This window comes from Aphelocoma coerulescens, chromosome 1A (genome assembly GCF_041296385.1).
Source record: "Aphelocoma coerulescens isolate FSJ_1873_10779 chromosome 1A, UR_Acoe_1.0, whole genome shotgun sequence".
Classification (NCBI taxonomy): domain Eukaryota; kingdom Metazoa; phylum Chordata; class Aves; order Passeriformes; family Corvidae; genus Aphelocoma; species Aphelocoma coerulescens.
The window spans coordinates 36,216,698-36,241,672 of NC_091014.1; the positions used below are offsets into that span (position 1 = coordinate 36,216,698).

Sequence of the window (24,975 nt, forward strand, 5' to 3'; positions counted from 1 at the left end):
GGTAGTTCCAAAGATGAACATGACACAGATCAGAGCTGGGCCGATTAGAAATGGTAGTAATGCCTCTGTGATAACAGATTTAGGAAGAAGAAGAAGGAAAAAAGAAGTTATTGCGCAGTCATAATTGCAGCCAGAGAAGAGCACGGTGAGAACGTGAGAGGAACAACCCTGCAGACACCAAGGTCAGTGGAGAAGAAGGGGCAGGAGGTGTTCCAGGTGCTGGAGCAGATTCCCCTGCAGCCCGTGGTGCAGACCATGGTGATGCAGCTGTGCCCCAGCAGCCCGTGGAGGACCATGAGGATGCAGAGATCCACCTGTAGCCTGTGGAGGAGACCCACACCAGAGCAGGTGGATGCCTGAGAGGAGGCTGTGACCCCGTGGGAGGCCTTCACAGGAGCAGGCTCCTGGCAGGGACTTGCAGATTGATGGAGAGAGGAGACCATGCTGGAGCGGTGTCCTTGTAGGACCTTTGACCCTGAGGGGGACCAATGCTGGAGCAGCTTGTCCTCGCAGGATTGAGGGGTTCTGTTGCCTGTGGGATGGACTCATATTGCAGCCATTCATGGAGAACTGTTGTTTGTGAAACGGACTGGGGAAGGACTCCTCTCCCCGAGCAATGGGAGAAACAGCATGTGATGAACTGACCATAACCCCCATTCCCTTCTCCCTGTGCTGCTGGAGAAGGAGGTAGAACTTGGGAAGGAGGGATAGGTGGGGGGAAGGTGTTTTTAAGGTCTTACTTTATTTCTCATTATCCTGCTCTGATTTTGTTAGTAATAAATTCAGTTAATATCTCTCATTCCAGCCTGTTTTGCCTCTGTTTGGATTTGGTGAGTGATCTCCCCCAGTCCTTACCTCAACTCATGAACCTTCCATTATATTTTCTTTCCCTTATCCTGCTGTGGAGGGGAGTGATAAAGAGTGTTTGATGGGTGCCTGGCATCCAGCCAGGGTTACTCACTACAGGTAGAAAATACACAGCACAAGGCTTATGGGTCAAGATAAGGATGGGGAAGAGCACTTGCCAGTTGTTGTCATGGGAATAAAATAGACTCCGTTTGGGGAAATCAGTTTAATTTATTGCAAGTCATATCCGAGTAAGATAATGAGAAATAAACCCAAATCTTAATAACATCTTCTTCCCAGGCTTAACTTTGCTCCTACATTCTCTACCACCTCTCCCTTAGCGGCACAGTGGGGTGGGGAATGGGGGCTACAGTCAGTAGCATGTACATGTTGTCTTGCTGCTCCTTCTTCCTCTGTAGTAGGACTCCACACACTCTTCCCCTGCTCCAGTGTGGGGTCTCTTCCATAGAGATAGTCCTTCACAAACTTCTCCAGTGTGAGTCCCTTCTGGGGGTGCAGTCCTTCAGGAACAAACTGCTCCAGCATGTCATTACTATAATGTTACAGCCTCCTTTGGGCATTTATCTACTCTGGCCTGGGGTCCTGCAAGGGCTACCAGTGGATCTCTGCTCCGCTGTGTGCCTCCATGGGCTGCAGTGGGACAGCCTGTCTCACCGTGGGCTGCAGGGGAATCTCTGCACTGGCACCTGCAGCACCTCCTCCCCCTCCTTCTTCACTCAAGTCAGTGTCTGCAGAGTTGTTGCTGTTGCATATTCTCACTCCTCTCTCTGCTGCTGTTGTTCCCCCAGCAGTTGACCCCTCTAACCCCCTTCTTAAATAACATTGTCCCAGAGGTGCTACTGTTGCTGATGGACTCAGCCTTGGCCTGCAGTGGGTCTGTCCTGGAGCCCATCTGGCAGGGGTTCTGTTGGACATGGGGGAAGCTTCTGCCAGCTTCTCACAGAAGCCACCTAGCTACCAAAATGTTGCCATGCAAACCCAATAAAATTTAACTTCTAGCAGAGTGAGTCTTGAGGTATGACAGGTTTCTCCAGAAAATGGCAAGCTTTGAAGATGCAGAGGAACCAAGAATTATGGTCTAAACATGAACTAGAGTGATCTTAAGAAGATTCAAATAGTATCTTGTGAAGACTTGATTAAACAAGTTTAACCCTCATTAATTTGATAAGTCTGTACTAAAGATCTAGTCCATATAATAGAAAGTGGTGTGGGGATGAGTGTAATTCAAATTCATTTGGTTAAAATTATTCAACTTTTTGTGTAGGTGTCCTCATGTCTATGAGCTCAGGCTTGCAAGTGTGAATTGCTTATCTTTGGAGTTATGTTCCTAACTCGTAGCTTTTTCACCTCTTGGAAATTTGTGACCCATTAAATGAGAGTTCTGTAGGGGCTAAGGTGCGACACCTGCTCACAGAATAGATGCAGAGCTATGGCAGTTCACAGCTTTGCATGCAAATACTAGCTAGAATTTGTTTTTATGGGGATTGTTGGTTTGGGTTTTGGGTTGGGGTTTTTTTGTTGGTTGTTTTTTTGGGGGGTGGGGACGTGGAGATGGAGAGCCATTTTAGTGGGTGGGATTTTTCTGTGAGGTTGAGTTTGTTTTGTGTTTGGGGTTTTCTTAAATACCATCTTCTGAAGCTTGTGGCAACTTAACAGTTTCCTAAGGAACAGCGAAGCTGTCTGTGCATCTCCATATGGGCAGAGCTGTGAAGGTCAACTCCTGCAGTTGTCATCTTCTGGTTGAGGTTTGCTTGTGGGTTGGATATTGTCTGTGGAGCAGCCATCCCTAGGTTCAAAGTGCTGCTGCCTTGCTGCCAGAAACAGAACAGGATGTTTTGCCCAAGTTTCACGCACTTCAGTTAAGCATGTCAGACCTTATAGAAACTCGTGTTTATCAGTGGATTCAGCTAATGAAGTTAACTGTGAAAAGAAGCAGTTAAGGTTGCACCTCCATTATTGCACAAGTAGCAAAACCAAGTGGCAGAAAATAGTAGTTGTTCCTGGGTGTTAGTGTATGCCTTTTTCAGCTGGCTCTCAGGACAGATGTCTGAAGCTGTAACAAAAGAACTGTTGGTGAAGTTAGGTAAAATTTGGGTGACTTTTAGTGAGGTTTATTGCTCATGTTCAAATACCATGTTTCTATTAGGGAAGTATCGATTGAGAGGTCAAAACAGACGTGAGTTACAATTACTTGGGACTTTGCTGGAGTGGTTCAGTTATCATGAAAGAGCTAATTTTATTCCTGTTAATAAATGCTAGTAGTGAGTATTCTATTGCATAGAATCAGTGTCTTTTCAACAGATAAAACTTCTAATCTTAATTAAAATGAGGTATGGGAATTTGTAAGACTTCTCTCTGGCTACCAACCTGATTTGTAATAGAATTACTGTAAATTGTACTGTGGAAGGATACTTTGTACATAAAGGGCCTACACTAGCTAGGTTTAAATGGCCAATAACAAAAAATCATATAATTATGAAGGAAGTCTTTCTATCTATGCCTTGGTGATGTGTTAATAATCTAAACTGTAATCTAAAGTAATCTAAAAGTAATCTAACCTGAATAAAACCCAAACTTCTTACAGTGAAGACAGTACAAGTAATGATACCTTGGCATGCAAGCTCTGGTGTTGCCAGGGGTGTATATGATGTGTAGGTTATGGAGAAAAATGGAGACACAAAAGGTGATCCTGGAATTGCAGTTGAACCCAGCATTGGCTTCTGTCTGTAGAAGGAAACCCAATACAAGGCTTTACCAGTTCAGCAGCCAGTGTCACAATCAAAGTAGAGCTAGGTTTGCCAGATATTAAGCAAATACCAGATGGAATTTGAGGCTAGGTCTTTCTTCTGAAAGAGAAATTAAGATGCCTTTTTCCAAAGAAGAGTGTCTTAAGCCAACTGGCAAGCTTGTTCTTAAACTTTCAAACTGCATGAGTGCATTTTACAGAAGGAGTATCTTAACTCAGAAAACTTCCATGCCTTACTTGTAGTCCTGGTGGGTTTTACCTTGTTTCATAGCTTGAAAGAGAAAATGTAGTGTAACAATTATGGGGACAAACAAATGCTTGCATCTGCTTTTAATCAGAAGGATGTGTATCAGGTAAAGCATGTTGTGTATACTATGATGTGGCAATCCATTAACTTTTAGAAGCTGTAGAGCTAAGTAGTGATCCTTCACTGCAATGACAATAGAGACAAATTCACAGCATCAAATTGCTGGCACAGTTCTCAAAAGTGGCTTTATGGTTGAATATCTAGCTTATGCATAGCAAGATATTGTAACACGGTAATTATGCATTCTCTGAATTTGATATACTAGTAATATTTTTTAAAATCTGTGTGTTTCTGTTTATTGCCTGCCTGGATTTTCTTTGCAAGCATAAAAACTATTTGTAATTCAGTTTCTTCAGGAATTCTGAGGTCATAATTTTAACTGTAAGTCTGACTCGTAGACATTCACAAACAACTTTCCTGGGCGATGGTGACTATTTAACAGAAATAATGCCAAATCATGGCAAACAGTCACCAAAAATAAGAATATATGTGATAAAGGTTACAAATTCCATTTGGAGCTAAAATAGATTCTATAGCATAGGCTTTATAAGGTACTCCACATTTGAATTGACACTTTAGACTTTTTGCACAAAGTTGAAACTTGAACTCAGTAAGTGTTGAAGCATAGCACATTCTTAGTAGCATAAGAATGTTCATTACATCACTTGCTTTGAAAATGCTTTTTATATTTTGTGTGAATCTACTGCACATGATAGTCTCTCACATCAGGAAGCTTTCATCTTGAGATATCAGTGACTTGAAGCAGGCAGTTTTTACCCTTACAACATCCACTAAATTTGTGTTCAAATATAAGATCTAGCTGGGAGTTAACTTTGACTTAAGAAAAAAAAAATCATATTTTATTCAGCTATACTAATTATAGACAGTAGAACTAGTCTCACAAGGTCAGATGCTGTTAGCTGCTTTGCAGAAATGGTCCCTGTGTGCAGTATTAATCAAGGAAGCTCCCTTCAATGGAAGGAAGAAAACTTGGTTACACTTTCTCTGTGTAAGTGTCCCGGTGGGCTGTTCAAGGAGCAGTTTAAACCTTGGTGCCATGTTTGTGCTGCAGTAGCTTGTTCTCAGGTTTCTGGCTGTTTCTCAGGTGGTTAGTATGATTTCATGTCACTGAATAAGCTTAACCACCCAGACAGCTTTTTGAAAATCCTCTGAAGATTGTCTGACATCAGTTAAAATATTTGAACATAATTGAAGAGCTATGTTTGTCCAAGAAAAATGACAGTATTAGTGCCCAGAAGAACTAGCTGTTCAACTGACAAAATACATGTTTGTCAAGACCAGAAACTATTAAAAGCAGGTAAAAACTAGAAATAAAAATAGCTTCTAGCTTTGTTTACTGAACAGTTGATTTGCTTTCAGAGAGTCTGCATTAGTAATGAAATAGCTGTACTTCCAGGAGTCCTGAGTATGAAAGTCTTTAATTAGACCCCAATCAGCTTTTCAGAATTTATTTCTGAATAATGTTTTTTATAAATTTTTATAAATGTGTGAAAGTCAGCTCTGGAGTATTTTAATTTCTCTTTTATAAGAGGTACACTTACCCTGTTGAGTAAGGGTTATTGGAATTGCTTTAGTTCCTAAAGCCTCTAAAAGTTGGTGAAAATGGATGGGCTTTCACTTTGGGCTGTGTTGTCAAAGTTCTGCTTATGCGCTGAAATTATTTGGAGGGGGGACCCTCCTTGGAGTTGAGAGATAAGAATTTAGGACTTTTCACATGTAAGGATTTGGGGAATATTAAGAACACATCATCTCCTAATTAGTTGTTTATCTAAAGAGGAGGTTCTAAACCAGGAGATTCCAAACTTAGTGGAGTCTGATGGTTTGGCCATCTGAGGCTGCTCCAGTATCAGAAATGGGAAACATCTCTGGAAAGACATAATCCTCTGAGCTTGGCTGGTCCCGTGACTGAACTAGTGCTAGTCTTCCAAATGTCTGACCATTGTCATCTTGTTTCGTCTCAGGGCTAGTATCCCCCTTCTGGGAAAAAAATTGGATTTTTTCCCTTGGCCTTTTTTCCCCTCCGCTGCTAATTGTAACCACGTAAACCAGTCAGTTCATTTGTTTTATCTGTCAATCTAGTGTTTGAATCTTTTTTTTCTCATGCAAATAGTTGAGATTAATTTAGGAGTGCTATTCTCAAGGTTGTTCTAACAAAGTCTCTCTTCCAGAGAGGTCAATGTTCTGAGGCAGAAGTGTTAGGAAAATTTTAGTGAATACAATGCAACCAAAATGCTAGGGTCTGGATAAGAATCATGGTGTCTATGAAGTACTAAATAATTATGATCCCTTCTGAAAATGATAAGGCTTCTGGGAGGGCCAGTTTATTTAATTCCATACCTGAACAACTAGTTCATATAAGCAAGCCTTGCATATACCTTCAAGTAAGTGACTTTACTTAGTTCATGTCTTTGGCCTGGGGCTGAGCTCCAGTTACAGCTTCATATGGCTTAATATCACTTGAAAAAATTGCATTATTACCTTTCCCATCCCTTACATAACAAAGTTCAATCAGAACCCAAAATTTGAAGCTGAAGGAATTGTAAGAAAACTAAATAAAAAAACCCCATCCCACTTTCACAACTATGACATCAAGCCAAATTACCAACGGTATATGAACTTCCTTGAATTCTGCATTGTATGGTTGCTTTTTAGAAAAGCTTTACAAGCAGTAAATGTGCAGTTTTTTCATTTACTTTCAAAGTAAGGTTACTTATTTCTCAACTTCCTTAGCATCATCTTTGGTTTGCATTTTTCTGGAGACATGCATTAAGAAACTATTGAAGAAAATGTCCAGGAAGCACGTTTTCTTGATTCATCTGAGGACAGAAGCAGAAAGCAAGTTCCATGTTCACAGTCCTTGTCAGATATGAAGCTTTTGAAATGCTGCGTTTTCAGTGACTTGTCCTGGTTAACCTTTCTTTTTTCTGGTCAAGTGGGTTTATTCAAAGATGTGCTGCTCATCCTTCAGAGAGAATCTTTATTGGGAAAAGTGTCTGTGTGCATATAAAGTGTGTACATGTGCTCTTCTAGTTTATCAAGTACTTAAATTTTAAAATTTAAGTGTGCCATGAAGTAGAATTAGCAGTTAGATTAATACACGACACTAATGCACTAAGTACAAAAAGTAATATGAACACATGAGAGAGAGAGGCTGCACAGACACGGTGGTTTTATGGACAGTTGCATCTCGGGAAGCATGCAAGGCAGTTCCTGGGGCGTTGCTGGCAGTTGATGGAAGCAATCTGGAATTGAGCTCTGTACTTTTGAGAGACTTGAGACTGCATTAGAATCAAGTGATAGTGCTGTTTCTTGAAGAGTAGCTTCCCTCATTTTTTCTAGCAAAATAATCTTACATTAGGCATCTTCACAGTTCAGTTATGTCAGATATATCTGTGCATATAAATACTCAACTCAGCTGTTCAAAGGCAGTACCTGCTCCAATTAAATGGAAAAAAAAAATTTGCATGCTTCCTATCTTCCTGCTCTTTAGCTCCTGCATAGGGGCCATAGTTGACCCCATAGTATTTTCCTGCCTAAAGTTAGGGGAATGGAAAAATGAGAAACCAAAGGAAAGTTGGCATTGCCCTCATTTCTTGCAAGTCAGTCACCTTATAGATAGCCAGCCCTTAAAGCAAAATTTCTCCCTTAAAATTAACTCCATTAAATGAAGAGGGGGATTCAAACAATTTACTTGGTATATTTGCTAGGAATAAGTTTAAACTTGTATCTAATCGTTGTGTGGTTAGGTAGATATTTCTGAAGTGTTTAGGGAGGTCTTGTTTATCTTTTGCTCACATATCTTAGTATCTTTATTTCTGTTGTGCCTCTCTGAGTATATTCATTTTGCATCCCAGAGGTGATCTGGGGTCTACCGACAGATGTTGTTGTTGGACTTGACCCTAACTTATTCTAGAAATGCCAGCCAGATATGGTGTTTTGTGGCTTAAACCTTCTCTTTTAGACTTTGTCTTCTTCCTTTTCCCCCACTCATTTGTCACTAATGAGTCAAAAGGAAATCCTGTTGGCACTAGATGAATCTGAATACATTTAGTTCCAGAGTCAAGCATTGTGTCAACTGAAAAATAAAGTAAGAGCATGATTGAGATTTAGGATGCCAGCAGTTTGTACAAGATCTCATCCAGAAAAATGGGTTTGATCAAGAGCAGAGCCAGGTCAGGTTAGCTGGGAATCACTGGAAAGTCAAGTTCAGGAAGGATTTGAGCTCAAGCTTAGTCTTGGGCATGCTTGCAGCCATCAGGCATAGTGGTCAGTGAAAAAGTTTGTGCTAGGCTTTAACAACATCAAATAGTGTGGCAGACTGCAGTGTCCTACATGAGTCAGTGGTTTCTTGGATGAGGAGGCAAAGACCTTCAAGCAGGAAAGTTTTCTTAGGAAAGCTCTTTTAGCCAGGAGTTGAGGTTTTATTTTCTGTTAGAAAACATAAGGAGAAAGGTGAAGTGACATCAGTACTGTTGCTCAAAGGCAGTGGGGTGGTAGATGTAAGTGGCAGCGGCCTATAGATGGTGCTTCTGCTTTATGCTGTGTTAGGGATGTCCAGGGTAGCTTTCTTAAAGTGTTTTAGAGGATACATTTGTTTGTGTTCCATTCCAAGGTATATGGCCAGATGATAACACCAGTGCAGAGATACCAGGCTGCATCTGTGCTTATGTGGGTGTGTGCATATATAAAGCGTTACTATGTACTCTCAATGAGTTAAAGAGTAACTGTACAAATTTCAAAAAAGTTGTCATGGTGAAAGAAGTGAGAACTTGTATTGTCGATTGCCTGAGTTTGGAGGGAAGGTCAGAGAAATGTTTAACCTCTACTGCAGTCTGGCTTTGTCCTCAAAGATCTTAAAAAGCTTCTTGCTTAGGTGTTCATTGATTAAGAAGATTGCCTAACCAAGCTGTAATACTGTATATATATGCTTTAATTATGTGCCACCACTTAAAGTAGGGAAATCAGCTCCAGAATGTTGTACAGTGATTGGATATTTAGAGTTGAACTTTCAAATCTGGATGCTGAAAGAAGCTTCAGCTTGCATTTAATTCCTGAATTGCTGTTTTGGAGCCAAAAATGAAATTGGCAGTCTCTCACTAAAACCAAGCTAGTTTATTTCAGCATTTGGAATTTTCTTTGGAATTATAGATCATTGAGTAAGAAAAAGTCAGAAATAACTTAAAACAGATACGTGATACCTGTTGCTTAAGTTCTGTTACTCTAAAACTACTGTCAGCCTTCATTACTGATATCTCCATATTTAGTTGCTAACTTCAGGCTGAAGACTGAAAAATTCAGCTTAAACTTTTCTTTTAAAGACAGTGAAATTGCTTGCAGTTCACCCAGATTACTGTTCTGGGATTTCCACTACACCCACTGTGTTTGTCATTCTAGTGACACCCTTGTAAAAAGAAAGGGATAACTGAATGTTTGTTTTAAAGAAATGACAGGTATTGTAGTTGTAAGCTTAACTTGTCATGAATTTGAGAGGTGCCTTTCGGTACAGTTAGAAACAATCCTGTTTATAGAAAGGCTGGACAATTGATAGACTTGTAGATCTAACAGCCTTTACCGTGGTGCCAAAGAGATGAAACTTGTGGTGTGAATGGTTCTCATGGTCTGTGTTTGCAAAAAATTACGTAGGGAGGGAAACAGTTTTTTAAATCAGGAGTGAAAAGATGTCCTGTTAGGTATGAAAATCACCAAAGAGTCACAAAATGTATTGGTAATGGAAGCCTATGGAGACACCTCCTTTGTTGGACATCAGGTCAATTATTTCCTCAAGGCTTTCTCCTTGTGTTCCTTTTGCGAATGACAGCTTAGATAAATTGAAAGATTATGCATTTGCAAGAAGAAATAGGACCTGGTCTCTTGATTTCTCAGTCTTCTGACAATCAGTAGATTTAATCAGTGATGGTAGAGGCAGGACTCTACCATGGTGGTTTAATTTCCGTGTAAATCATCTTAGCATTTTGTGCTAAACACCTAACAGATGGTGTGATTTCAGTGATACTGTCAAATTACTGCTGATGAGAAGGGTCTTTTTTACCTTACTTTCCTCCCTGCTTACCTTTTGCACACACCTGTGTTGGATCCCTGCACTTTCCCTTTTCCCCAGCCCACAGATTATTCATTGCTTGGGGAGGGTTTCATCTTTCTTCGGCGGCGGAGAGGGGAGAAAATGGGTAACTCAATCTGATAAGTGCTAGAGTCCCTGCAGGAAAGGAACTGAGACCTTCCTCTCGGGGAAGCAGTAACAGTCCTGCTAGCTCAGTTGCCAGCAGGACTGTAAGAGGTGGTCTGGGTTTTTGAGCAGTATGACCCAAAGACATGTCCCAAAATCTGTGGCCTTGTTTTGGTTTGATGGGTTAGTTTCCAACAAAGATGAGCAAGCAGATCTCATAGTTTGCTGTAGATAGCCACACCAGCTAGTGTGGAACATGGTAGCAGATCTAGCTTGTAGAAGAGGTAGAGTCTCAAAATACTATTTTAGTTGCTTCCACTTACTCATGAAATGAGTCATTATAATTGCAGTTAGAGATCTAGTGGAACATTAAATGGTTTTCAGACTAGGGAAGGGATTTTTTTTTTTAAAAATGATTTCTGGGATCCTGCTGTTCTTTTTAAGAAGTGTTCGTTTGCTGGGAAGGGGAGGTTTTAATTTTCTTGTACAAGTCTTTGTGATTCTTTGTTTAGTGCTTAAGTGTTTCAGAATGATAAAATTAATGCTATCTCCTCTTCGATAATTATTTCTTACAAATAGTAACTGTTAGCTTTAGTATCATAGGGTTTATTTGATATTCATGGGAGAACCAGCAATGAGGTAGAGGAAATACTATATCTGATGGTTTGCAGCATTTTATTGTAGCTGCATTGAGTGTTGATAGTTTGAAAATATCTGCTGTATTAAAGAAGTTAACTAAGGAATTTTTATCAAACCTTGCTTAGTGAACTGGATTGTGGTGTCATGATTGTACTTCCTGCATATAGATTAAGTTTTAATCAGACTGGTGATTTGTGTGTTCTAGGTACTGAAGGTGATTTATCTCTTGCATCATGCGTGAATACAAGCTAGTGGTTCTTGGTTCTGGAGGCGTTGGAAAGTCTGCTCTGGTAAGTGCGAGGTAGTTCAAGTATGGTTTTTTAGGCTTATTATATTTTTTCTCTGATACGCTCTCTACTAAAGTATATTTCTTTATGTAAGTTTGCACAAATAAATATAAGTGTTAGTAATGATGCATCATGGATAGAATAGGTAGATCCTTTACTGGGTGCATCTGCATCCATTGGTGCATTCTCACATGCTGCTGTTTCTGAATGGGTTTGGTTGATGGTGCTTGATCAGTCTCGTGCAGTGAGGTGCTGAGCCACAGCATTATGAGGGTGTCTGGCTTCAACAGATAAACCAGCCATCAGTCTGTGGGAAATCAAGCTCCTTTGTGAATCTCTCAAGGGATATGAACTAGCTTGCCCCTGTAAGTCCTGTCTCTAGAAAGGTCTTCAGGGTGCTGTTTGCTTAATGTTCAATAGCAGTCTCTTCAGCACTAATATTTTTAATGCAGATAGAAATATAGATTTGCATGTTGGTAGGAAGTTTAATGTGTTTCTTGCATCCTTTCTGTGCAAGTAGGTATATAGCTGTGGCAGGTAGATGATTAAAATTCATGAGCTCCTCTCTGACTTAGACCAGAATTGAAAAAGTTCACAAAATATGATACTCTCAGCCTACCTAAGAACTTTGCATCTTTCCATTTAATTGTGCACCTTATCATAAAGTAGGTTCCAGAGCTTACTCACTTTCCTTGGATAAGAAGTATTCTCTTATGCAGCAGTTCATAAAAAAAGCTTCAATGACAGTGTTAATTGTGAAAGAACATTTTCGTTCACCTCTGAATTCTTTATCTCACTGCAGCATTTCTGGATTTGAATGTGCCTGCTCTGACTTGGCCACTGAGTCTTAAGTTCCATTTGACTTGTCCTAAAAACATCCTTTGGTACACAGAAACAGCCTACTGATTCTAGTTAAGACTAGTAAAAGCTGGCAGTTGTTTTTTGACTAAGTCTTGTGCTGGCAGACAAGTAGCAGAAGATGAAGTAGTTCTAAATGCAAACGTAAAAGCTGCGCAGCTGTATAGTATCCTGGTCAGCTAGAAACTAGTACTGATTCTAAGAGTCAGGCAAACCTTAAATCAATGCATGCTTTAATTCTTACCTTCCAAGTGACGGTGGATAAAGGAAAGTGCAGCATTGCTTCATCTAACGGTTAAATAGTTAAATAGGCATACACATCTAACTTTCTGTTGTTTCTTAAAATTGTAGTTATGACAATAATTTAATTTGCTTTAAAAATGTTATGGATACGAGTATACACCTAGAACAGTGATTTGTGTACAATGTTTACAAACTGTCACTAAGCAAGAGAATCTTACAAGAACTTTTGTGTTGCAGACTGTACAGTTTGTTCAAGGAATATTTGTCGAAAAATACGATCCTACGATAGAAGACTCCTACAGAAAGGTATGTGCAAAAGACCTCTCTAGTGTTACAGAAAATTAAAGCTGTAGTACATATTGTCAAATATTTTAGTCACTGCTTGAAAATGGGTATGCCTCATAATGCAGTATTAAACCAGATAACAAGTTTGAAATATCAGTGTTCTCCTAAAGTTTGTTTAAAAGGAATAATTGAAGACTAGCTTTTTAATGTTTAAGCAAATACCCTGCTGGCTAGTCAGTAAGAATGGTTATTTCATTGTCCGAGTTGGGAACATGGATTGAAAAAAAAATGTAAAAACACTACCACTTTTCAGTTTTATAATATTTATTACTAGTTTGTTTTTGCATTAGTATTTGCAGGTAGATTAGGACTTGGAGTTACTAAGCTCCTTTGCTACTAGAAAAATAGTTAAAAACATTCATACCCTTAGAACACTGGAGGCATCTATCATACTGTACTCATAACAATTTAAATGATAGCTAGATATGCTTCCATTAGATGGGTTGTTGTTTTATTAATAAGTTAACACAAACCTATCATAAATGAACAAGCATTTACAACAAGTGGCCTGTTAGTTTCTCTCTTCCTATCTTCAGCATGACAGGCTGAAAGGTCTAATTCTGCTTGCATCATCTTGAATCTCCATATTGCTCACTCTTCAGTTTCACCTAAGACCACAATTAAGATTCCAGACCACGATAATTTATATTCGACCTGCTACCATTAACCATTTGGTGCAAGAGAGAAGTTTTTGGCTGTGTCAGTTTATCTATCTGTCTTTTTTAGCTGAATTACTTTTCATATGCATTGATACCCTTATCACATGGCCACAAAAATGTTGGTATCTGTACAAGCAAGGCAAGATGCAAAAACCCTATCTGGGAATGGGCAAACTGCAAGACCTTCTTTTTCAGCACTGAACTACATTTATATTGGAACAAAGGTGATGCATTAAGAACTGTTACAGCCTACAGTCACCAGAATCTCTTCTGACTAGAAGAGGAATTAGTGAGAGCAAAATAATAACTTCATACCTCTTTTCTTTGACCTCATATAAACTGTATGTTGGAAAAACTCGAGTCTGTCTTAAGTACATGGGCTTCCAGCCAAAGTTAGAACTCTTACTAAAGAGGCAATAGCAGAACCAAATTCTGTGTTGACACTTTTCCTGTATTAGAGAAGCAGGAATTTTTAACCATATACCAGTGTTTGGTGCAGGACTTTGCTGGGTCGGGCCCAGTAGATGATTCCAAAAAACATTCACAGGCTGATCTTAAGTGAAATGTTTCCTTTGTTACATATTTACGTTCTTTAGGTCATACTAGAATCATGATGTTTGCTGGGTCAGTTTTTTCCAAAGACTGTTTCCATGGAGCCTAAAAAAGTCAAGCCATCTTAAGGAATTTTGCCTTTTGCTAACTACATTTTTTTGTTGTTGCTGCTAATAGAGATCTTACAATATTCCTTTCAGGTTTGTTCCTGAAATAACTAGTAATAACTCCGGGTATTCTTCTTTTCAAATCAGCCAGATTGTTGAGTCTTGCTGAAGTCACTTTATGTAGTCGTTTTCACCTTCTCACTGTTAGTTGCAATTCTAACTTGCTTCTTGACTTCAAAATGTATTGGTTTGGCAGTTGAAATTCTATGTTATTTATTTTAAATGTAATTTTATAATATTTAAAGTTGAAAGGATGTGACTTGTTTGTCTAAATAATTGAGCTTGAAGTCTTGAAACTTTATGGTCTTGGTTTACTCCCCAAATATTTCTTCATAAAGTGAATAAATCCTGCTTAGTTAGCTGAATAACTTCGACAAGAATACCTGTTAAAACAGTGATTATTTTTAAGGAATCGCAATCCATAGGAGACATGGGGGAGGTGTAAGAGGAGGGGAAATACTCCCCTGTCCGAAGCTCAAATCTAGTTACAGAAGAAAAGCTGCAAATTAAACAAGTGACAGTGCATAAATGGGGAAGAGGTGACACAAAGTTCTTTGAGTGCTGATTTGTTAACTAGGAACTTTACATGCAAAAGGAAACAAGGGAAGTTTACCAGTAGCTTGAACGGAAAAAAATTTTTTTTTAAATGTGGGTAGTCTGCTTGAACCAGCTTGAGGGTACTTCCATGTCCTTTGCTTCCCTCAGGGCCATTTCTTTGAGGTATTTGCACTAGATAAAGGAACTCTGGAATAGATACAGAAATTGTTCTGTCTTCTTAAACCTGCTATTTTTTGCAAACTTTTCTAAGCTGGATAAATTTTCTAATTAGTGTTCCTAAAGGTTTTTTTTTGGGGACACCACTTCTAATGGTGGTTGTTTAATTGTTTGCTGTGTATCACTTACTCTCTTGTTGATGTACATTACAATTAAATGAGCCTTAGTATGCCAATCCAGTTTTCTGGCTTTACTTGCACTTTTCTTTCAGTCTCTGATGATCCCTGAAACAAGGGAAAATTAGTTGTGCTAGTTGCTGATAACCATCATTACAAATTTAGCAGCCTCCTTTTAAATAATCAAAAATCCCTAATCACTTTGCAAAGTGGTACTTGGCTGCTGACACTGCATTTGAAAATGTCACTCGGGCTCTTTGAAAGGCTTCTTCCTGCTGTTTTCAAAGTGTATATCCATACAAACTTCTTAAGCCATTATGTTGCTTTATGCATTATGAATTTGCTTATAAAAATCACACAATTTGTGATGCCTTTGGAGGAGAGAGTTGCAAGGGGAAAAGTTATAACCACATCTTTCTCTCTTGACAGCAAGTCGAAGTAGATGCACAACAGTGTATGCTTGAAATCTTAGATACTGCAGGAACGGTACGTAAAAAACAACTTTCCTAAATACTGATGTACAATGTATTTAAAAAAAACTTGAGTATTGCAGCAGTAAATTAATTGCAGGTTTCCCATGAGCTCGTATTCTGTAACAGGGGAAAGAAACAGAACATTTGAAAAGAGATTGTGCTCTTGTTTTAAGTTTGTTGCCCAGAAAGAAATTAAGGCCCACTGGCTACTGAGATTTGATTTCTGTTGCTGTAGAGAATGGGCTTTCTTCTGATGTCCTTTTTCTTTTGTGTGTGAGGTGTACTGTGACATTGCGGTAAAAATAGTATTGCTTCAGTCAGCTTATAGGAGCTCAAAGCACAAGGGTTATGCTGACCCTTTGCGTATTGGTCAGGTTTTTCTCTGACTAGTTCCAAAATTATTGAAACCAGTAATTTCCTTTATTGATTCCAGTGAGTTTAAGCTCAAGACTCTTGGAGTTTAACATGTGTTCTCTGAACTGTGGTAGTAATCTGGTCCAATAATAACTTATTTAAATTCCCTATTAGATTAAAACTCTATAAATATGCAGTAAGATGGAGTAGCTGTTCTCTAGAAATAAATTGCACTTTTCATCTGACATACAGCAAGGGACAGGGAGTGATTGATCAGGCACCAGATAGCCAAGTCACCAATGTGAAAGAGGCAAATGCCGTTCTACAGTCATACTGGTAAGAGTGCACCAGCAAGTCTTTATATGCAATATCATAGTTGTCACTGAAGTCAAGGAAATGTGACAAGTCTATTGAGTGTCTTCATCCTCTAGTCCATCTCCTTGAAAATTAATGTAGAATTTAACATAGGAAATTGCCTAGACTACAAAATTGAATCTGAAAAGGGATGCATTTACTTCATGATCCATTTAAAGGAACTATCAAGATATGGAGAAAATGATGGTATGTTAGGAGAGATTCAGGAGGAGTTTTAACTTCTGTAATCTACAGATTACAGTGTACCTTCTGCTGTACTTCTCTCCAGTGAAATTACTCTAGTTTCTCTCACTCTTTTTCCCCAGGATTTGTGGCTGTTGGCAATATCTAGATGTTGCTCAGCCACCCCAGATAATGTTCCAAACTTGAGATTTCTTTATTAGCAGGTCTGTTTGCTGTAGTGCTTATAGTCAAACAATAAAATACTAGTCAGTTTAACAGGAAAGGGAGGCAATACAAATGCATTGTACTTGTGATCCATTTGTGACCTGAAGTTTACAGCAGTTTGTGCAAGGAAAATGCAAATTGAATGCAAATCTGTTTCATTTTTTAATTACAGGAACAGTTTACAGCGATGAGAGATCTATACATGAAAAATGGACAAGGTTTTGCATTAGTATATTCCATCACAGCTCAGTCCACATTTAATGATTTACAGGATCTAAGAGAACAGATTCTTCGAGTCAAAGACACTGATGATGTAAGATCTCTAAAAATTCTTAATACTTAGAGTTTTCATTAGCATGTTGCAGTGTACACACTGTGGTCACGTGGTCTCCAAGTTTTAAGTTGAAACGTATAAACCAGAAGATGCATAGTACAGAAATGCAACTCTTAAGGTAAACTGGAGAAATTGTAACTTGTCATGTGTTACATAGAGAATTCTCTTTCTTGAAAATACTTTAATTGATACTGGAAATAACTTTATTCATTAGACTGCAGCAAACGTTTCTAAAGCAACTATTGTTGCCTTAATCACTATCAGTGAAGTTTTAAAATCACTTAGAGTTTAATTTTCTCCTCAATATCCCTACTGTTTATGGCATTTTAAAAGCATAAAATTCTAAGTTGTAACCTTTAAACTTTGTGTTACGTAGCTTTTATATTTTGTCTTGTCTGCTTGCAGTTAAGTTCGGTCATCCTATTTCCACACAATTTCTATTATTATGCGTCTCTTAGCATTATTAAAGCCATAAAGTAAGGCTAAAACATTGTATTTTATAAATGATGAAAAAACCTTACAAGAGTTGGAGGAAGTGAATGCTTGGTCCCCTAATAAAGGAAAGAGGTATTTCAACTGTGAAAATAGCAGTAAGAGTGAGTTTTTAACAGAAACACCTTGTAGCCTTCAGGCAGGAAAAGCTCCCTTCTTGAAGAACAAAATAAGTTATGAACAGTTTTTAAGCGTGATCATCTCATTTAAACTGCTTGTGCAAACTTTGATACCTTCCTTACTGCTTGTATATATATATGTGCTTCTGCTGTCAGCGGACACAGAGTATATTAACCATTTCAGTTTCAGGGAAGTGCATTAAGATTTTTTTAAAACAAACCACCTTGACCATAAGCATTTGCAAGTCTTGCCTATGTTCAGCAGATTTCTTCTTGAAACAATTTATTGCCCATTATCACAAAGGTATCTCAAAAGGTTAGTATTTAAGTTGCGTGGACCTTTCCCATCCACAACCTACCAAGTTATAGCCTTGTTTACTATGAAATTAGTTTTGTACAATAAAATCAAGGTAAATTTGATGATATTTAAAATCTTACTTTATGTGGTCTATTTATGCTGATTAGTATCACTTTGGTAGTATTTCCTTATAATGTTATTTTTTTAGAAGACACCCCTCAGCCTTGAAAGGCATTTCATAGTATCAGGAAAAAGATAAGCTTCCAGTTGAAACTTTAGTTTCCATCAGAATTCACAGAAAAAGTTTCTCTTATGCCAAAGCTTAGGCATGACTTGCTTTCTTGGTGGGGGAAAATTAAATGGTCTAAATATTGTAAGCCTTTTTTCAACACTTGAATACATGAAGAGTTTAGCTATGTCCTTATATTAATAAAAGAAAAGAAGGGGAAAAAAGAATCGATGATGGCATTTTCTTGCTGCAAAGGTCAATTCAGTGTTTTCTGTAGTTGGGAATGCTGGTAAGGTAGCATGTTTCTTTTCTCTGTGTGCTGTAGCTTGCTAATAAGAAGTGTGTGCACTGAATGCTCTTGAAAGGTGTACTGATACGCTGAGAGTAGAGGAATGGTGAGAGGAGCTTTAGCATCCTTCATCATGCTACCCAGTACAGGACACTGTTTCCAGGATTTCGGAATTTGTAAGAATCATTTGGTAGACTCTTCAGTAGACTTCTTGATGCCTTAAGCATATAAAAATGAAATCTCATTAAGTCATCTAAAAAAACATGAAATTTGCTCAATTGGCAGCATACTGAATCCTCAAACCATTCCCCCCTATTGCCCTGCCAAAAGCTGGCCAAAATGCAGTCACTTTCATTTGAAGATTGAAATATCACAGAGCTGTAAACTTAAATTAGTTATACTAGAGCTTGATTATTCTGAAAATCAGGATCCTCTAAGGATTCAGATGGCTTTTAGGTGTGCATTTACATTGTGCCATTCTAAAATGTTAATTGTTTCTTTGCTGTCATTGAATTGTTTTTTAGGTGCCTATGATTCTGGTTGGCAATAAGTGTGACTTGGAAGATGAAAGAGTTGTGGGAAAGGAACAAGGTCAGAACCTAGCAAGGCAATGGAATAACTGTGCATTCTTAGAGTCTTCTGCAAAATCAAAGATAAATGTTAACGAGGTAAGGCATCTTACCTGTGGTGGGGAGAGGTGTCAGGGGGAGAAAAAAGAGACACTGTTCTGATAACCAAACATTTACTGTTTGTCAAGGAAAAAACTAACCATGAATAATATTCACTATAATGGGCAAAACTGTACCCTGCTGTTGTGAGATGGTTATGTTAAGGGATGTATTTAGCTTTGATGTGGGATTTTTTCCAAGTTATACTGATTTTATTGCAATTAATGTAATTTTCAAATTATCTTCGTATGAATTTGGGATAAATATTTCTCTTATGGTCCATTCCCTAGTTGATACAATCTCTATCAATTGAGACTGTACTGCTAGACTTACTTTTTTAAAGACCTTTAAGAAAGTTAAGTCATTAAAACTATTTGATTTATTTGGTGTTAACACTATTTGAGATGGTAAGTTAAAAAACTATTGCTAAAATTACTGTAAAGTAAAAGGGATGCAAAAGCCTCTCTACTATGTATCTACTTGTTTATTTAACAGGAGCTAGACAATTGATCAAATGCATGCATTTTGGGGACTTGCCATAATGCATGCCTTTTTATCCAGTGGGGGGTGCCAGCATAAAGAAAGGGATACAAAAATTTTAGAAAAAGAAGCTGTGTTAGTATTTACATTTCTGGAACAGCTTGAATTTTATGATAAATCCTACAGTTCATTAGGTCATCTGGAAAACATTGTTGGCAACACAGTCAAGTTGAAAGGGCCTCTGTGCAAGACTTGCAAGTAATGAAAACCGTATGGGGGTTTTAGCACAGCTGATTTTTAAAATAAGTAATATGTGTTTAATTAGTTGGGAATTTCTGGAAGCCATTGACTTTTTTTAAAATTCAAATTAATCACCATAACTGTATAAAAGTCATATGTTCAATAAACTAGAACTTCCAGCAAATACTATAAGCCCTTGTTGGAACATTTGCTGCTTTGCAGCCAGTGCTTAGGAAGCTGCCAGGGTGGCTCTGGTATGAGGGCTTCCTTAGTTTAGGAGATGCAGAAGTAATTGGAGCAATGTCAATTATGAATGAAACAGATGCTGTTGAACTGTAGTATGTTGATTTGTTTTAAATTAGCCTTTCAAAAAAATCATGTTCTCTTTAGAATTCTACGAGACTTAAAGTGTGAGAGTGTCATAAATGAGTTACTTTCTGGGAAATTTTAAGCTTCTGTCAGGCTGTAGGTTGAGAGGCAGAATTAATTCTTTATACTTCAGTATTTTGAAAGTATCTGGAAAAGCATGATCTCACTCAAATACAAGAGACTATTACTGAGTATGTAGTGTATGTGAGTTACCATGAAAAATGTGTAGTAAAAACTTACTAGAACTTTCTTTAAAAGAACATCCTAAGAGTGATTTGAGTTAGAAGAAAGCTGTGACCTGTTTCTTGACCTCAGTGCTAAACTGCAAAGTAATACCATAGAGTAGTTGATCACTGTGGCATTTTTCATGTGAGTTCAGATGAGTTTGACCCAGAGATTAAATAGCTGTGGGTTATAGATGCCTTTCCAGTTTGCTTCACTGAAAGTGTAGAACTCTTGGCAGACAATTATCTTAAGTAAGAAAAAAAACCCCAGTTATTAACTAAGTATACAATTTAACTTAATAGCTTTGTGGTAACTAAATATTTTCAGGGGTTCTTGAGTATGTGAGTGCATTATGTGTGAAGATTCAAGGCTTAAGGTTATAAGAGAAGCCTCCTAAAATCCATAATCAACTGATTTTTATCTTTTCAGATCTTTTATGACCTTGTGCGACAAATTAACAGAAAAACTCCGGTGCCTGGAAAAGCACGCAAAAAGTCATCATGTCAGCTACTTTAATGCATAGCTGTACTGTAGCTCTGAGCCAGGTAAACATTTTAAATTTTTCTGTGCATTATGGCTTTGAAAAACAAACAAAACAACAACTAAAAAAACCCTAAACAGCTGTGGTAGCTGTTGATGCAGAACAGCATTGAAAGTTATTGATTTACATTATCATATAAATGTTTTTGGTCTTTATTTTGCTGTTTCAAAGTCAGAACTACAAACATGTGCAAGATACACTGTTAACACTAATCTGGAGGTTTTTTTCAAGCTTTAAGGTGTTGATAGAGCTCAAATTAACAGTGTTTCCTCCTATACTTCAAAGCTTTTGGAAACACGGTTTTGTCTTTTAAAGCCTGATAGAATATACTGCAAGAGCTCAGTTATCTGGAATGCACACAGTACAATATTGTAGTTCGCATGCTGGTGTCTCTGCTTTGAACTCCTGCATATGCTTTTGTGATGTCATAGGAATTTAGCTTCTGTCCTTGAGACTGTGTGGATATTTTGAATTGAATTGTGATTAGTATATTTGGATGAGAAAGGCAAAGTGATCATTGTAACACTCCAAATATTTGACCTGGAGCTATTGGTCACTAGATCAATTTCTTACTCGTTTGCAGTTGGCTAAATTTCTACATGACTTAATCTGTGCTCAAAGAATGCAGCTGAAAGATCAAGCAAGCTCCAGCCTGCTCTTAAAGCAAGCCTTTCCAGAAGTTAGTCAGGAGGCATGGATTTTTTTCTGCCTTTTTTTTTTTTTCTGAGTAGGTTGTTTCCCTCTTTCCATCTCCAAGCCTTAGTATGGGCAGAGGTCTGTCATGATTGACCTGACGTCATCAAAGTTGCCTGTTACCTCCCTTTCCTTCAGTTTTACTGAACATACAGTGGTGCAGTTACTTCAGTACTATGATCCATTATTTTGCTATCCAGTAGACCTATCTGATGTACTGAAGGGTCCTAGTAGGACATCTCACTGTCAGAAATCATAAGCTTTTATTAATAATCAGGTAGCACCGTATGTAACTCTTTTTTTGGTATATTCAAACTTTCTCAAATTGAACAACTTAGATCAGTTAAAAGTAAAACTAAGATGGTTCCAAAAGCATTAGCTGAGGGTGGCAGAAATGGTTGCTCCGTTTCCTTAACAGGACTTTTGATTCAGGAGCTTTGATCCTTCAACTGTGTTTGTTTTTAAAGCCATGGGAACTGTCATGCTGTAAGCAAAACTAGTCCCACCAATCAAATACTACTTCCACAGTGCAGCCTGGATTCCTCTATGTATCCTAATCCAGTTAGGATAATAATTGAGATAGACTGTTATTTGTATGTACACGGTAAAAAGTGTATTATTAGAGAAATGTTAAGGTTGTTTTCTGTTTGTCAAGAACTTTGCTAGTTCCTGCTGTAGCTGTTTTAAGTAAAGAGCAAGCACAAATAGTTGTTACTAATACTAGCCCCTTGTTTTGTTGTTACAGGTCTGAAGAACTGTTGCCCAATTCAACAGTGCCAGCATTCCAACTTTATTAAACCTACCAACATCTTAAATGGACTTTCCTGTGGTGGTACCCTTTAAGAAATGGATGAAAGCTACATCAGTTTGCACATTCTATCACTTTCCAGTGTCATGAGAGATTTTTACTTCTAAATATTCTGTGTATGCAACTGGTAAAACCAGAGCCTACATCCAGTATTACTGATAAGAGACATTGTTCATCCACCAATGTTGTACATGTATGAAAACTGTGTACTGTATACTTCAACAATCCCCACTTTCTATTGGAGAGTACAATAATGTAAATCCTAAAAGCACCACTATTTTAGCATAATAAAAGAAAGTCCAAAGAGCTCCTATATAGACTACTCCAGATAACTTTGCTTCATCGGTATTTGTAGCTTATTGTAACTTTTTTAAAGAAATACAGGATCATCATCATCATCGTATTGTACAAAAGCGCTTTGATTAACACGACGGCTATATAGTTTTTTAATTTTAGGAAAAACCTGTGGAGACAGTGAACTAGTCTTTAAGAGTCCTTTCAGTATAACGTCTGACTAAAGACATGGCCTTTAATATCTGTTGGGAAGGAAATGTCCAGACTTTTCAACCTTTTATTGTATGTTTCCTTTTCCTTGTTTACATAGGGAACAATGTTTATAGTTGTGTGTACAGTGGGGGTCTACAACAAGAAGTGTATATTTTAAAACAATTTTTTAATGATTTAACAATTTTTTGTAAATCATTTTCGGGCTTCTGCAGCTGTAGATTCTCACTGTGAATTCCCTTGCTTGCTCATGCATAAGTGTATTTGCAATACCAAATATACAGGTTTAGTACTTTTGCCTGTTAGTGATTGTTTTACATGTGTAACGTTTTGGTTGAGATGTTAAATGGTGGAAGAGTACTGTGGATGTGAATGTGGGAAGTAATTTTAATCATGTGTAATTGGTCACAGGGCCTAAGTTGCAGTAATTAACTTTCGCTGATTTATTTAACAATGCCTTGTTGCTTTGTATGCATTAACGTTTGGGTGTAAAGATTGTGTGTATATCCAACAGGGAGCCACAGTATTTAAATTGACCAACCTAATGTTACAACTGCTTTGAGGTGGCCAAATGTAAACTAAAAGCCTTAATTAAAGTGGTGCAATTTTGTATGACTTAGCATCAGTAGTTCAATAAATTTGGATTGCCATGCAAGGGCTTGCATTACAGTTATACTACTTGAATGTTTTGTGTTTTAGTAGTGCTAGTAAATATTGATTTTTAAATCTCTTGCACAGTGCAGATTCATACATCTTAGGATGAAGAGGAACACTTATGACTTTGTTTTCTGACAAATACATGCCACAGATATTTTTTCTAATAGTATACCATGTGTTAGTGTGAATGAATTTCTGACTGAATGAAATTCCACTTATTTCTGGACTTGAAATATTCCAAGATCTAACAAAACGAAAAGTCTAACAGAAAAATACCTGTCTTCAAAGGTTAGACTATCAGTGGCTGTTTTGGAAACTTGAAAATATGTTGCCTGCTATTTTCTTTCTTTCCAGGGAGAATTAATTGTTAAAATTTACTTAGTCTAGCAAAAAAAAATTATCTTGGGAGACAATATGATTTTTCTGCATGATTTCTGCATGACCAAACCTTATTTGGTTGGTTTAAAGGAAATCTGCAGAAAAGCATTCTTGCAGTATTGAGTGTAGAGTTTTGCAGACTTGAAATACCTGTTAATAGTGGACTGAGAAGTGGAATGCATGGACTGTAGATGATTTTCTGATCGTGGCTGTGCTGCTGAAAATTAATGTCACACCCAAATACTTGGTACCTCCCGTTTCTCTGGCACAGAGTTATCAGAGAGCTTGTTCTAATTCATTCTCACAAGTTCAATCAGGCTAGGTTAGCTAATACTGGTAAGCTTTGAAATAGTTTATGTTGCACAGTGAAGTAAGATCCTTCCTGCTGGTAGTTTCATCAGTCAACACAGTTGTTTAATGGAGGTAGTATACTTCTACTGTGCAGAGCTAGATTTAAGACTGAAATTCCTTTTCATTTATCATTAGAAACCATAAGATACGATGATCCCCATCCTGCTTGGTCCCCAGAGTAGAGGAGACTGGAGCACTAGATGTCCTAGTTCTTTTTTCACTAGGTACCTGCCTTCTTTGGTGAGCTAATCAGAATTTTTCTTCCCTTCATTTCCAGCCTCTCCTTATTCAGGTCTTGTAACACATTTATGTCCTGGTTGTCCTTTTACTGTTTTTTTTTAATATGTTTCTTTTCCAGGCAGCTGTACAGATGGCATTGGGTGGGAGTGAGAGAAAATTCTTGGAGAACATCAGAGAAGGGGCCTTGGTCTGGGGTCTTGGTGTCCAGCCAAAGAGTACTATTGACAGGGAAGGTCAGGCTTTGTCCTGAAAAGCTCTGTACTGAAGCATTCTTGACTGTTCTGTTCCTCAGCATTAGAGGTACTCAGTTGGATCAAACCCTGAGGAAGTAAAATTTTCAGAATCTCTAGGCTTTAGCATATGAAGATTATTCTAAAGAAGGGAAGTATGTTTCCCCCTCCCCCATATTTAGAACTAATGTCAGAATTGTAAAGCCAGCACATTGTAACCCAGGTAACACTTAAACCCCAGTATTCTTGAAAATTTAGGCAAGCTTCAAGGGAGCAGTGTCCCAGTTGTAAAGGGAAGATGCTTGACAAAATGTTGCTAATTAAATGATGAAGTGCAAAGAAAAACACATAAGAATTCGTGTCTAAATAATTGTGGCGTAAAAAGCTGTTATCACTGAGGAACTGAACATCCAGTTCCCCATGGGAATTGGAATTATGTAAGCAGTTACCAATTCTAGAAAAGATTCCTGTCTGCT

The 24,975-nt window shown here is 37.9% G+C and overlaps 1 protein-coding gene across 1 annotated transcript in view; it reads left to right on the forward strand.

The window, feature by feature from the left end:
* Positions 1-23,312, forward strand: part of RAP1B (RAP1B, member of RAS oncogene family) — a 31,469-nt gene extending 8,157 nt beyond the window's left edge. Inside the window, exons 2-8 of the mRNA XM_068998745.1 lie at positions 10,970-11,054; positions 12,390-12,458; positions 15,195-15,251; positions 16,527-16,667; positions 18,640-18,783; positions 20,527-20,642; positions 22,077-23,312. Coding sequence (XP_068854846.1) covers positions 10,998-11,054; positions 12,390-12,458; positions 15,195-15,251; positions 16,527-16,667; positions 18,640-18,783; positions 20,527-20,613 — 555 coding nt within the window. The 5' untranslated portion in view covers positions 10,970-10,997 and the 3' untranslated portion in view covers positions 20,614-20,642; positions 22,077-23,312. The remainder of the gene's footprint in view (positions 1-10,969; positions 11,055-12,389; positions 12,459-15,194; positions 15,252-16,526; positions 16,668-18,639; positions 18,784-20,526; positions 20,643-22,076) is intronic.
* Positions 23,313-24,975: the final 1,663 nt, after the last annotated feature.